The sequence below is a fragment of the Sander lucioperca genome, chromosome 17 (genome assembly GCF_008315115.2).
Source record: "Sander lucioperca isolate FBNREF2018 chromosome 17, SLUC_FBN_1.2, whole genome shotgun sequence".
Classification (NCBI taxonomy): domain Eukaryota; kingdom Metazoa; phylum Chordata; class Actinopteri; order Perciformes; family Percidae; genus Sander; species Sander lucioperca.
In genome coordinates, this window is record NC_050189.1 from 30,831,155 (window position 1) to 30,846,558 (window position 15,404).

Below are 15,404 nucleotides of genomic sequence, written 5' to 3' on the forward strand. Positions count from 1 at the left end.
AATCTCCAAAATAACCTGCTCCCGACCAGGTTAGGTGTTCAGCATAAGTTACCACGGCGATTTAACCCGGTAACAAGTGATCCACCGTCGTGATACACAAAACCCTGGGTTGAACCTGAAGCTACCTTCGCCAAATCTTGCTTCATAGTACAAGCCTCTGGTCAGCATTTTCAGTATTTACATTCAGCGCTGACCATGATCATTCATTACAAAATGTGTCTACAAAACAACATTAAAAACAACGTATCAGTGGATCAGTCTGAAATAGGTCGGCCATTTGCAGCATTTAATCAGATCATAGTTGTTCATGACATGATGTAAAAATATTCATTATTCTAGATAACATAATAATTGACCGGCTCCTTCATAAAAACAATGTCAGTTTGTTTGGTTGCACTGTAAACAGATACACCAGCTGCTCTGAGTAGCTGCTCAAGGAGTGTTTGCTGTAGTATTAAACTGCACTTGATGTTACCACCGTTCCCTTAATATTGGTACAGTACATACAGGATCTTTAAATACATTTAAAAACATATCAATGCTAATGTACAACTGCATTTTTAACATACCTGCACTATGGCCACAAATCCGTCTGAGAAGGTGCCTCTGAGGATGGCATTACGGGTTGTACCAACTAATAGTTCCTCCCCATCCACATCTGCAATGGTACGGACTGCTCCATATTTCTCTGGAATCTTGATACATAAATAAGCGCATTAATCGACACGCCTTTCCCTCTTGTCTGAATGTAACTTGACAGAGCCCTCCACCGGCAGCATCACACCCGCACACATACAGCTGTGGTTCACCTCACACTCTCTCTCAGGTGCCAGGTCGGCGCTCCAGCGGACGATCTTACGGTCTTTCCCTCCTCCACTGAGCAGAGAGCCGCCCTGCAGGGAGCACAGGGTGAACACGCTGCCTTCATGGGCTCTGGTCTGTTTCATGATCTGGAAGGTCTCTGTGGGAAATTAAGCTGGTTTATCAGTGAGTATGTTTACATGCACTCGAATATTTCACTATTATTCGAATATGAACATTTTATACGGGTCATGTTAACAGCACATTTAGTTGGGATTTTCCGAATAAGGCCTTTTTCAGAATATAGCATTTTCTGTAACACTTTACTTGAAGGTATCTACATAAGAGTGACATGACACTGTCATGAACACATGACACGGTCATGACACATAACCCTAACCTATATCTTAATTTTGACTTAAAGATTTTCATTTTTTACTGTAAATGCGTATCAGTTCCAGATATCGGTTATCTGTTTCTAATAAACTAATAAACGCCATCGGCCTTGAAAAAAAACATATGGGTCGATCACTACAGTTTACGGCTTCTTGCCTGTTTAAGGCAAAAATTTTATGGTCAGCTCTGTGCGTTGCTATGGTTGTTGTACATTAACCAACCAGCCAACAGTTTGCAGGGCTGCGGTAGAGATGCATGGCCAAAAGAAAAGAAGGAGAAACACAGCTTTTTTTAAACATTATCAAAGACCTGGATATCAACAGGTTTATGGATACTGTAATATAGGAATGAAAGAGGGACGCTGTGTTCGCACGGTCCAACAAGTCTGCCACCACTGGAAAACTTTAAAAATTCATATTTTACACGACTGCATGTAACCAGAAATATTAGTGGAATATTAATTTTCATTAGCCATGTAAACAGTTTAGTCGGAATATTGTCTTTTTTGGAATAAGGGGAAAAATGGAACAATATGTGCATGTACGTTTACATCAGTGTGTATGGTGACAAATGTATGTTTTCAGGGTCCTTCCGGCTTCAAATTTGAGCTCTTCATCTAGTTTTGTTAATCAAACTGACTAAACATTACACTTAAGATCAGGGGTCTTCAACGCTTTTTAAGCCAAGGACCCCTTAACTGAAAGAGAGATGGAGCAGGGACCCCCTACTATATAAATATAGTTATATTATACTAGTATTGTATAAAAGTGAGTTGCATAACAAATAATGTGTAGGACGTCCTAAAGCCTGTATAGTGCATAGAATACTAAACTATTAAAATAGCCTTTTAATTGTTGGCATGGTTTTATAAATCATGTTTTAATGTTAAAACATACATGTGGATGGCTATTTTAGAGACTACTATAGGCCAGTAAGCCTATCATCAGTGGGGATTTATATTTGCTAATAATATGTTAGATTCACGTTAAGACTTTTTTTTAAAAGGTCCAATGTGTAGGAATTTCTCTAGCGTTGAGATCATATAGCGCAATCAACTCTCTCGCACCACGCAGGGTGGTTGAAGAAGAAGACTCCTGTTCCTGAAATTTGGATTTTGAATACGTGTGGTCCTCCATGTTTCCTTCTTCAAACTTGCCGGGGGCCGGGAAGCTACGATACCCGTTAGCAGCATTAGCAGCACCTGTGAGTTTATAATGTGACAGCGAAAACACGAAAGGCGGAGCAGTATGTCCTGTATGTCCCTTACCGGCTAACGTATTTCAAGCTGGAGCATGAATATGGAGCGTCTACCCCAGTTCATGTGAACGCAAATGTAAACTTTCAAGCCAAAAGGAATACTTGGAATTGATGGTGGAGGTAAATATTCATAGAAAAAGGACAAGTTTGTGAACGGGCAACACAGATTTAGATAATGAACAACTAAACACGTTACACACTGGACCTTTAAACTTCAAAAATGAAGATTAATTTGGAGGCCCCCCCTGCATTGACTCTGAGGACCCCCTAGGGGTCCCGGACCCCCTGTTGAAGTATATTAATCTACAGTACTGACCTTTGGCTCCTTTACCGAGCGTTTTGACATCTGCAGCGGACTTTCCCCACGTCAGGATGTTTCCTTCAGAGTCCCCGGTCAGAACATCTCCAGTCAGACTGAACACAAAGCACTGGATGAACTTGGGCTTCTTGTATTTCTGAAAAGATTGTTTTTAGAACAATAATTTGATACACTGTTAGTACTGGTGTAAAAATAAACATTTGCTTTACACATTTGAGCAGTTTCCGTTTAAATCAGATGTACTTCTTAGATTAGTCTAGAATGTAAATATCTCTTTTGAATGTGTATAATATTTGCATCCACACTGTTACTCTCAGTGTTTCACTTCTCTTCCTTTATGCTCATTGCTTCTCTGTTTGGCCTCAAACTGAGGAAGCTGCCAACTTCATTTTGTAGTGCTTACTTGTGCTCAGACAATAAGGGAACTAAAATGAATTGAAAGATACAGTCATGTGAACAAATTAGGACATCCATGCTAAAGTTGACTAAAAAGAGGAATAAAAAATCATCTTTTGGAAAGTGATCTTAATGCCTTAATTAAAAAAATGAGGAAAAATCCAATCTTTAAGGACACCAATTTTCTTTGTGAATGAATAATGTATCGTAAATAAATAAATGTTCTTCCTTAAAATACAGGGGGCATAAGTAAGTATACCCCTATGTTAAATTCCCATAGAGGCAGGCAGATTTTTATTTTTAAAGGCCAGTTATTTCATGGATCCAGGATACTATGCATCCTGATAAAGTTCCCTTGGCCTTTGGAATTAAAGTAGCCCCACATCATCACATACCCTTCACCATACCTAGAGATTGGCATGGTTTTATTTCAGTTAGCCTGATAGCTGGTTTGATTTGCATTGAGAGATGATTTTATGGAAAGTACCCCATGCCAATCTCTAGGTATGGTGAAGGGTATGTGATGATGTGGGGACCAAGGGAACTTTATCAGGATGCATAGTATCCTAGATCCATGAAATAACTGGCCTTTAAAAATAAAAATCTGCCTGCCTCTATGGGAATTTAACATAGGGGTATACTTACTTATGCCCCCTGTATTTTAAGGAAGAACATTTATTTATTTACGATACATTATTCATTCACAAAGAAAATTGGTGTCCTTAAAGATTGGATTTTTCCTCATTTTTTTAATTAAGGCATTAAGATCACTTTCCAAAAGATGATTTTTTATTCCTCTTTTTAGTCAACTTTAGCATGGGTGTCCTAATTTGTTCACATGACTGTATAGAATAAGTTTTTTTTGTTTTGCTGTCAGGATAGAGTGACTGTGTCTTACTCCAAAGATGCCTTGTTTCTTGGTGAACTGTCCTGCGCTGAGCGTCCAGAAGTAGACGTGGGATTTGCCGCAGGTGATGATGTTGGCGCTTTCGCTCGGGTTAAACTCCACAGCGAACACAGCTTCGTTGGTATTCTAGAAACACGACACACAAACACGTGTTCAGCACGGTTATAAATTTGCTCCTCTGGCAAAAAAATGGGAGGAACATGGGGGGCTTCATTTTTTATAAAGAAAAAGGACCATAGGAGTCAAATCAACCATCAAAACATCTTAGGCAGAGACTGGTAGAGCTGGAACAATTCCAAATGTTGCTGTACAATTAATTGTCTCCAAAATAATTGCGATTAACAACATAATCGTCTCTATGAAGTAAAGAAGTAATGAAGTAAACCACGTCTCTTTATTATCATAAAACAAGATGTCTGGAGTTGCTATGGCAACAAGTGACAGATGCCGCTAGCATAGTTTCAGCTACACAGTCTGACCAATAATCACTTATATAATTACAATTTGGCACAGCTAAACAAAATGAACAATTTCCATCAACAGTCATACCCCTTAGGACCTTAGCTAATTCATTGCGGTTAACCCTTGTGTTGTCCTCCCATGTCAAAATTAACACATTTTTTGTACACGTTTTTGTAGCATTTTTCGACATTTTCTGCACTTTTTCCCCCCACTACCACCAGTATACACTTACACCAACTTGTTACCACTATTTTTAAACTCATTTTTGGATTTTATAGTCAATAAACCTCATGTATCCTTTATAAAATTGTATCTAATTTTAGAGTTAAAAAAATGCAGACAGTATACATTATTATGACTGATAGTTAAGATCAGGGGATGTTTATGGATAATCAAATGTTTTTGACAAAGTTTAGTCAAAAATTGATTAAAATTTAACTGATCCTTACTTTTATTTGTGAAGAGCGTTTCATGGAACCATCTGTGTTACTTTTGGGCAATTTGGTTGAAAGAAACCCAAATTTCTGATTTAGAAACATTGAAAACGGGTCAAAGTTGACCCGAGGACATTCAATGCTTCTGTAGCCGGTCTGTCCAACTGGCACTTGTAGGCTACAACTTGTGTTGTGAAATAAGGAAAAGGACAACTTCTCTGGCGGTCAGGAAATTAATTTGTTACCTGGACAGAGAAATAGAACATCAAATGCAGTATAATGAGCAGGCTTTTTTTTTTTTTTTTTTTTTTTATATATATATATTCGTGACACTTCAATTTAAGAAAAAAAAAGAAAAAACAGGTTTTAAAAGAGCACTCCCGGGGCGCCCTGTTAGCTCACTTGGTTGAGCGTGCACCCCAGGTACCAGGGTTCGATTCCGACCTGTGGCCCTTTTGCTGCAGGTCTTTCCCCCCTTTCTCTCCCCTTTCCTGTCTACAACTGTCTATCAATTAAAGGCCAAAATGCCCCAAAAAATAATCTTAATAAAAACTAAAAAAAGGAGCACTCCCAGGTTTCCTCATTAAAACATTGCTGTTAAAATCAACACATGCTTGACACAGTATGAAACTGTTGCCTATTTGTACGTCCATTTGATGCAGAGCAACGTCAGCATTCACTTGGAGTCGTGTTTGTGTACAATGGGTTTAACTGAAACAGGTCGTGTAACAGGTTGTAACAGTTTCTTCCCCTCTGCAGTCAGCCTCACCAACAAGGCCCCGGACCCCCACTAACACAGACTCTTGAGTTCACATGACAGTGAACAGTCACTTACTATCTGGTAAAGTCAGTGGAACAGGTGAGGATCATGTTGTCAGTAGGGTTGGGTACCGAAACCCGGTTCCACTATGGAACCGGTTCCTACGCAACCGGTAGGAATCGGACCGGATTAGAACGCAAATTTTGGTTCCTCATTTCAGTTCCACTTAATGTGTCGACTGAAATATTTTCCCTCTGTCGCTCCGAAACGGACGTAAAAATATCACACTTTCTCTGTAGTCTACCGTTAGCTAGCTACCGTAAATGTAGGCTACTTTTAAAATGCCATATTTTCCCTCTGGGCTCACCAAAACGGACGTAAAAGCATATTAACCATTCACTGCACATGATCGCTAGTAAACATATTACGTCTTTGATGTCATTTTTCAAGTTTTCAAGATTCGGTTTAGGAATCGGAATCGTTTTAAAAGTATTCGGCATCGGAATCGTAAAACTCCAAACGATACCCAACCCTAGTTGTCACTAGCCTACCAGTCACAAAACGGCTTTCTAGTGAACCACACGGTAACTTTCAAATACAACTAAACATAATCATTTTCCAATGAAAAAAATCACAGAAAAAAAAAAAAAGAAAGAATCTAAATTAAAAAAAAATTCTAAAAATGAAAATACCAAACTCTTTGTTTTGGTTTTACAGCCTGCAAACTCAAACTCCGCCTCCTTTCCAGCCCTGAACCCACTGTACACTACTGGACCTGTTCAGGACCACATGACAGCCAAAGTTAGGCAGTTGTTTGCCAACACCGTAGCATGTTAGTCGCAACAACGTCATAATGCGCTAAGGTAAAAGATCGCTAAAGATCTATGAAGGATTTTATTTTCTTGAGGTGATTTCTGCTGCCAGGCACAGACACACAAAATGCACACACAGTACCAGTGGCAGGTCTTTGGTGACCATGTGTACAGCACGTACAGTAAGTACAGAAGCATCATTTCTACACAAAAAGCTCCATTCATGACTGTGCTGTAAAGTGGCATATGGACTCTTCCACTGCCTTGGAGAGGGGAGGTGGGGGTATAATTATCTGGTTCCTGGTGGATGAACTCGTGTGTTTGTACAGCGTGGGTCAGCACTGAGCTGCCCCTCCCACACTGAACCATGTACGCTGGACGCTAGGATCCATAAAACACAAGTTCTCACACAAGCCCATTACATTTTGGACTTGAGAGGATATGCAGCCGCCTATGCATTCCCACTGCTGCATTAGAGATCACACACACACACACACACACACACACACATACATACATACATACATACATATACATACAGCTGGACAAATTCACTGTACGAAATATTTACACCGTTGCCATGGCAGCCATGCTGAAATTGCTCTCGGGGAAGTTGAGGCGTTTTGGGAGAAAAGCCCATAAAAGCATAGCAGAGACACCACCACCATCTTTCCCCCCTTAATCTCTCCAAACAGAGCTCCTTTATAAAGAGCATCTACACATCCAGCATGCAGCCACGCTGGGCTTCTGGCTGTAAAAGGGCCTATCTTTCACTGCAGTCACATTAGGCAGCCTGGCTGACTCTCATGACTTCAGTTGAAGGATTTCATTGATTCTGTAGAGGGATTATGAAGCCCTGTGGTGACTGATAATTTCATAAATGTCAGATGATGTCAAACTTTTCAAATCGTGAAAACGTATCACCCTAAAGGAGTCACAACTGTCACAAAACCTGTTAAAAGTCCAACATTTTTGGGAACGAGGGTGGTTTGTTGCTCAGAGTCAGCTGAGATGGACAACACCAGTTTAATTTGTGTGTAAAGAGATGTAGGCGGTTCAGAACATGTTTAGCCTAGCTTAGCTCAGACTGAAAGCAGGGAGAAACTGCTAGCTTAGGCTATGTTCACACTTGGGAGTCTTTTTTGACAAGAAAAAGTTATTTTGTTGCTATAACAACAGCTACGGCTACAGTATCCTAGAGCGCTATGTGCTAACGTTAGATAAACAAAGCGGTGGAGCGAGCTAGAGAAAGAACAGAGAGAGAAAGCAGTGATACTGACGTTACACAGAACAAAGCCAGTTCCCTGTACAGGGAGCACCCGCTCATATCATATAACTCACTGTGCTCCGACTCCATTTTTTCTTGTTGTTATGGAAACGACAGGTCTGGCTACTCCGCTTGTCATTGGTCGACTTTAAAAAAAAAAAGTGCTTGACGTAGGGCGTTTTTTTCAACTTCAAAAAGATGAATATACTTTGGTGAATCTGAACTAACCTCTTCAAACACCAAAGTCACACAATAACGCAAACAAACTAACCGATCGATGCAGCGGTAGACCAGCAACTCCTGTGTTTTGCGAGGTAAAATTACTGTTTTTGTCAAAGGAGTTTGGTGGCTGGTGGTTTGCAACTGCATCGATCAGTTAGTTAGTTTGTGTTATTGTGTGACTTTGGTGTTTGAAGAGGTTAGTTCGGATTCACCAAAGTATAAAAAGGTACACAATTCCGACCTGGTAGAGCAGACGCAGGCTTCAAAATCTGGGCATCTCAAGGTGTAGCTAAGGTAGCTAACCTCTATAATGAAAACTTAACTCTCGTGTCATTTGAAGAACTTAAATTGAGATTCCCTCAAAACATTTTTTTAAATATCTGCAACTTAGAAGTTGCATCCTGTCCAAACAGCTCCAACTCTAGCTCAAACCCAATCCATAAATACTAACTCCAAACTATTGCAATATAAGTGTGTAATACGTAACCCCAGCTAAGCTAAGCTTTAATTCTAACATACCAGATACCTGCGTCAAATGTAATGACCAAAAAGGAACTTTATTTCATTGTATGTGGGAGTGTCCACAGATACTCTCATTCTGGAGGAATGTGTTGGACCTGGCAAGCCAGATCACTGGCGAGGAGGTGCCCCTTAGCCCTAAATTATGCTTATTAAATCTCTACCCAGACAGCTTTATAACCTCTAACAACGTTAGGTCTCTACTGAATGTCTACCAAATGATGCATTGCTTGCTCATGGAAATCGGACACACCTTGTGGCACATCGCAATGGTTGAGGGGAATGACTCTAGAAAAGATAAGTTACACAACAAAAAATAAGCTTGACAAGTTTTCAACAAAATTTGGAGCGTTTTCTTCAATTTTCTTGAGAATAACAGTATGGATGTGGATGGTCGGAGTGATAACTGGACCAAGCGTTTCTTTTTTTTTTTGTCTAAATAAGATAACATTCTCTTAATGCCTGTAGTGTGCCATCTGTACTATATGGTGTTGAGATAAACAACGGCGGTATGTTTTTCATGTAAGCATACACTTATGGATGTACAGATTTATGACTGTGGGTACTACAGCTACTACATTTGATCCTTGGTCTCTTTTCTGTTTTATGTTATTTGCCTTGTTGTACTGTTTTTGTCTGTAAAATGTACACAAATTTCAATAAATACTTGTTTAAAAAAAATAAAAACTAACAGGTTTGAGACAGCAGTAGACCAGCAACTCCCGTTTACTGCAAGGTAAAATGACTGTTTTTGACAAAGGAGTCTGGTGGCTTTGAAGAGAGCAGAGATAACGGCTTCAGTTCCCTGTCGTAAAAGGCTGTCTGACAGCAAGGTAAAGCAGTTAAAATATTCTAAATAAAGCATACACTTAAGCTGATATAGATTTTTTTTTAGGTGACTAAAATCTGTTTAGCGGCTGCCCCCGTCCACAGCAGGACATTGCCTAGCTTCTGTGTCGATACTTCTGCCTGCTTCTTCAAACTGGGGGGCGCACTGACTTGCATCTACTGTAACTGACACACTGACTATGTAGAAGTACCTCATACAACCACATTTCAAAAAATCTGAACTTCCCCTTCAAATTATGTCAAAAGTGATAGCAAGCAGTCGCCTATATTCCGCCATCAACTCCCCTAAAACCACAAATTTTAATTGTCTTACTTACTTACAATCTTCAAAAGTATGCATGCCCATATTAAAGCAACTGTTTTATTATTGTGCTTTTGAAATATCATTTTAGTATTTGACCACAGTGTGTTCAGTGTAGTCCGCTAAGATCAATGCAATTTTCTAACAGACAAGATGAAGAATGTTAACAGTATTCCTGCTTTGAATAAAGCTGGCGATAATAACTAGTCTTATCATTGTAAAGGGTTGAGATTTCTTGGCTGTTTACACCTGACTGTTCTTTACCTTGACCTCTGCATGCTTGGTCCCCTTGTTGCAATCCCACACTGACAACATGTGCTCATTAGATTCGTCGATCACACACAGGAACGCTCCAGAATCCTTAAAAAACAACATCCGGAAAACAAAGAAACAACGTTAACTCAGTATAAAGTCAAGTCATGTCATACTCACCACCCGGCTGCTTTCACTTGTTCTTTTTTCCCCACACAAATACTCCACTTAATATTTCCTATCGCATTTACTTTTTTTTGTCCATGTTAAGCTACCATCAATAAAACTCAACACAAGAAAGTAAAGGCTTGATGTAGGGATAGACCGAGTATCGTCCCTGGCCGATTATCGGGCCGTTTTTTTGGCAGTTTGCAGATTATCTCTATCGGCGTTTTATTTGCCTGATAACCGATAAAGTTAATGAATTAAAAAGTGGTCTACTTTGGCTCGGCTACAGCTCTGTGTCTGTCCCTCTTCGGTTTCACTCACCACTGAGTCTGACTTAATGTCCCGCCCACAACACCATCTGACTATCTGTTACTGGGGATTACGTTGAAAGTTTCCAAAACGATGTTTTGTGTTAGAGTTTGTAACATTCTAAAATCTTAATCTTTGACTTAAAGATTTTCATTTTGACTGTAAATGCATATTGGCTCCAAATATCAGTTATCAGTCTCATTAACTACCAGTAGCGGTCGATCCCTAGCTTGGTGTTTTTCAAAGTAAAACGCCGGCACAGGAAGCGTTTAGTTTCATTGACAGCAGCTTCACTGCGATCTAAAAAATGAGACATAATTATTAAATGATCTGTTGCAAAGTGTTATCAGCAGAGTGGTGAATATAACATGATTGCCTGTGATTAACATGACTGTTGTTGGACTGATAAGTTTAGTGCTGTGGAAATGTACATCAAACTGAATTGATGGAGACAGGTAATCGTGTTGCATTAGCGGGGCAACATGTCAGCCCGCTTCTAATAAAGGCCTGCAGAATCTACAGTGTTGTATCGCAATCAACTCACAGCAAAGGAGAAGGCAACTAATCCCACTCCCCTCTGGAAGGTTCCCAGGCCGATCTGCTGCAGGGTGACCAGGGTGATGGAGTCCCAAATATGAACACAAGGCTGCAGGGGCTAACACACACACACACAGACACACACACACACACACATACACACACAGACAGACAGACAGACAGACACACACACACACACACACACACTCACCAGGGTTATTAGTAAACTAAAACAAAAAATAAGCAGTGAAATTTTTTTTTAGTAAACTAAAAAAACTTAACTGAAACTTTATTGCCAGGCATTTTTAAAAAAAAAATTCTAAAAAAACATTGAAAAAAAAAAAAATCGACAAAAACATCGCGAAAAGTGACAAAAGTGTCGAAAAAGACGGCCAAAAATACTGAAAAACAAAAATTTCAATTTTCAATTTTGACCCAGAAAACAGAAAGTTTACGGTCGGCGGGAAGACAACACAAGGGTTAAAGATGTGAATATAGTATAGTAGATCAAAGTGTATCCGACTGGCATCCCAGCAGTAGTCACCTTGCCGTCTTTATCCACCCCGGACATCTGGCCAGACGCCATGCGCACCTTGTCAGGATGGAGGGTCAGACTGCAGGAAGAACAAACATTATTTAACCATATAACCAAAATGGGTTGTAAAGCGCATTTGGACAGAAATTCTAATTCAAAATTCTAATGTTTTGTCCAGCTGCAACATATCCGTGTATGTAATTGTATCCACCAAGGCAAAATGACAAGTGTACTTATGGTGAAATAAAGTGCAGTCTGTAACGTATTGAAACAGTTGTGTTGGCTCTGTTCTCCTGCACATCAGATTTCAAAACAATAACAACTAGAGGGTAAAGTGCTGACTTTACATCCAATTCAGTTGTACAGTGGAGGAATTGTAGTCATTTCTATATATAGAAATCCCTCAAATTGTAGGGAAGCAAAAGAAATTCAACAAATTATTTAAAGCCTTCTTTGTCCACTGGGGGGCAGTGAAACATTTATTACCTTTTAATGCTAAATTAACTAAAAAATAGTTGACACAAAGCAACATTAGCATTCATAGTGGTGTCTTGTGTCAGGACACATGATGAATGTAAGTCCAATATTGACTCTCCTTTTAGCTCTGGTTTGGTCTCCACCAACTCTCGAGAAAAATATATGTCTCTTCAGCTTCTTAAATGCTCCACTGTGTCCACCAGCAAGTCTCTAACTGTCTGTCTGCATCTTTAATTTGCTTAAATGGGTTTGGTGTTATGTAATTGATGGCCGTTTCTGCTGAGGAGAAACAATCGACAGAGCTTTGTAGGCAGGATCAATAGTGGGGATGTCATAGTCCTACATAGCAAGCAAGCTCGCTACCTAACTACATCTATGAAAAATAGAGTCAGAAAAATGTCTACATAGTGGCAAAAAGCATGGAGGAGACTGGTGCAGCTGGACAAGTTGTTTTAAGTCAATTATACCAAAATAACAACTCTTAAATCTGCATATGTCTTCTAAAGTCATGAAAAACCTGCACCTAGAAACTACTAAAATGGTGTGAAGATGGTGTCTGCACAATGGATACAACTAACATGAACACTATGTCAGACTGAATAATTCATTCTGATTATCAGGGTACCCCAAAAAGCCTTTAAAGCTGAAATTCAGCACTTTAACATTATAGACATTGTTTCATTTTAAATGCAATGTGCTGGAGAAAACAAAGACATAAAGAGAGTGTCACTGCCTAAATAATTAGGAACCGTTCAACTGTAGCTCACCACAAAGCCTTTGAGTGCCAGTGCCACTTATAAGACATAGTAAGTTCCCCATTTTTTCAGTAATATTTGGCTTCCATATATCAATGGGGGCAAAGTAATATATCTGTCATCTTACACAAACCCCCATTGCTTTTATTTTTTTCTATATATCATTAATTCCAATTCTCATATATGCATGCCAAAACCATGAAACTGACGAGGGGTCCAAGCCAGAAATTGGATCCAATTTCCCTGTGATTCCTATGTTCCCTATGCTTCTGGGTTCCAAAGGTTGGTGAAAGCATTATTTATGTGCAGTAGTAAAATTTGGCATTTGACTTTTCATTCATTTGTCCAAAACACTCATACTGTATACATTTAAAAAAAAAAAAAAAATATGCCTATATAATAAATTGTAGTTGGTATGAGATCAGTGTAGAAAATATAGAATTGGGTTTATCCCATTGAGTACATGTGTGTTCATGTCTTGACTGTCAGCTAACAATCCAAAATAAGACTCATTATTTGGTCAAGTTGCTTATATTCATGGCTTCATGTTGAGAGCCTGGCAGTTTGGAATTGGGATTCAGGCATTGTATTTCCAATAAGGTATTTGAATGACACCAATTATCAAGCAGTAGGGAAGTCCCTTGCCTCTGAGACCTGATACGAACTTGTTATGATTATCTTAGCTGTCAAGAGACTCATCAGATCATATCTATTCTTTGAGCGGAGTTATATTTCGTACACGTTTGTGTCTTAAGTGGTTTAGAGACATGTGGTAACATGCCAGCGTGCTGATCGCCTCCTAAATCTCTAATACACAAAGTAAATACTGCACCCGGCTCCAGCAGCCATATGAAGACCAGGGTTGAGTTCAGATTTGGCTTAAAAACAACTCTTTATTTGCCCTGGGCGTATTGATACCTCTGAACAGGGACTTTAAAATGTTGTGACAGGTTCTAATGGCTGTAATTATTTAAATATGTTTTAATAGATTTTAGTGTCATAACAAGTTTTTAACCCTTTGAACCCAAGACTATTTTTGATTTTCACGCCCTTTATTTACAGGCTTATGGCATAGTCACTACAAGTCTGGATCAACGGAAGTACATTTCCAGGATAAAGCCTGACATTCCTTCCTCTGTGTCACGATTGTGGGTTTCAGTTGTAGTTTTTCCCTGTTTATTTGTTCTGTTTCCTTGTTGTTTCACATCTCATGTTTTCAAAAAACACTGAAAACAGTGTTCTTTTGCTCTGTTTCAAATGTTTTATGATCATGATTCATCTCCTAGCTGGTTGGCCTGGTTCCAGGCTTAAAACTCTTCATATAAGCATTTTTTGAAATGTCAGTGGAGCAACTGAATGGGTAAATCACTTCCTGTACCGTGGGTGGTCACTGTTGAGCTCTATTTGCCATAGCATCGGAGACTGTTTGCAGTTTTTAGGCTATGCGAGGCGTGTGTTTATTTGGATCTTATCTATAGAGGCAGATGATATAAAATTGTCTTCCACTGACCAGCGGACACAATCTGTGTGTTTTTGATAGTGGCGTTGTGTGCGATTGTTGATGTGGTAAAGCACAACCACGCAGGCGATGAAGTACACTGCCTCGCCCGTTGGAAGGAAGTACAGGTTGGCCCGGCAGTCCCGTCCCCGGTAACCATAGCTGGCAGGACTGGGTCAAGGGGACATTCATGGTAATCATTGGTCCATTTCACTTATTAACAGGAACAGTTCACCAAACAATGAAATGTTGTGATTATCAACAAATTGTCACGTGAAAACTTGAGTTTATATGAATATTTTGCTGATGTAGTACAAAATGACTACTGTCCCTCTAAACACATGGCACCCAGCGCTTACAGTTCATCTGTGGTTAATGCTGCTCTCACACACACTAGATTATTAAAGAGACACTTTCCAATACAGACAGTGCGGCTTGAATCCAGGAAATAAGCACACAGTGAAATCATCACTGTCTGAATCTAATATATGCCTCATAAATGTGGACAATAGGCCGAACACATGCTGTGGCAATCTGGAAGGATACACCCAGTCCAGCTCCAGTCTCTCAGAGGGCGGCTCCATCTTCAGGTCTTCGTAGTTGTGGATGTTAGTGGGAATGTACATGGTGATGGGCCGGCCTCGGATGAACATTTTGATTGACATTTCTGGAAGACAAACGCAGCAGAGGACCAGTAACGTAGCGGTAATACACAGAGAGGCAGACAAAGACAAGTGTTTTACCGTTTATTTTATCCTGTATCCTATTCCTACTTCCTTTCTCCACCACCTATTAAAAATATCCGTCTAATAAGGAACACATTTCTAATTTCCCAAATAGACCACACCATTATAATTTTTATGATACACTTCTCTTACAACCAAACTCCAAACACTTGATTTCCCACTTTATCACTGCTTTTGAGACACCAGCGGGTACCAGTCATCTCAGGGAGGCATGGGCAAAAGAACTGGGAGTTCCACTGTCTGTCTGAATTATGGAAGGAGGGCCTGTCTGGTATACAGAAGTGTTCTATAAACTCTAGATATCGGTTAATTCAGTTTAAAGTCATACATAGACTGCATTATTCCAAAACTAAACTTAATAGAATATTTGAATCAGTGTCTCCCATGTGTGATAGATGTGGCGGAGCAGAAGGTTCACTTTCACA

General features: G+C 39.6%; 1 protein-coding gene across 3 annotated transcripts in view; it reads right to left on the minus strand.

Annotated features, from left to right (window-relative positions):
- Positions 1–15,404, minus strand: part of eml3 (EMAP like 3) — a 67,787-nt gene that overhangs the window by 10,596 nt on the left and 41,787 nt on the right. For 2 of the 3 annotated variants that reach the window (XM_031290450.2, XM_031290472.2), the window contains 9 exons: positions 14,780–14,900; positions 14,246–14,395; positions 11,513–11,582; positions 10,976–11,086; positions 9,967–10,062; positions 4,068–4,202; positions 2,771–2,909; positions 810–961; positions 570–695 (listed from right to left, as the gene is read on the minus strand). In XM_031290450.2, the coding sequence (XP_031146310.1) occupies positions 570–695; positions 810–961; positions 2,771–2,909; positions 4,068–4,202; positions 9,967–10,062; positions 10,976–11,086; positions 11,513–11,582; positions 14,246–14,395; positions 14,780–14,900 (1,100 nt within the window). The remainder of the gene's footprint in view (positions 1–569; positions 696–809; positions 962–2,770; positions 2,910–4,067; positions 4,203–9,966; positions 10,063–10,975; positions 11,087–11,512; positions 11,583–14,245; positions 14,396–14,779; positions 14,901–15,404) is intronic. The other variant, XM_031290467.2, reaches the window with a different exon arrangement.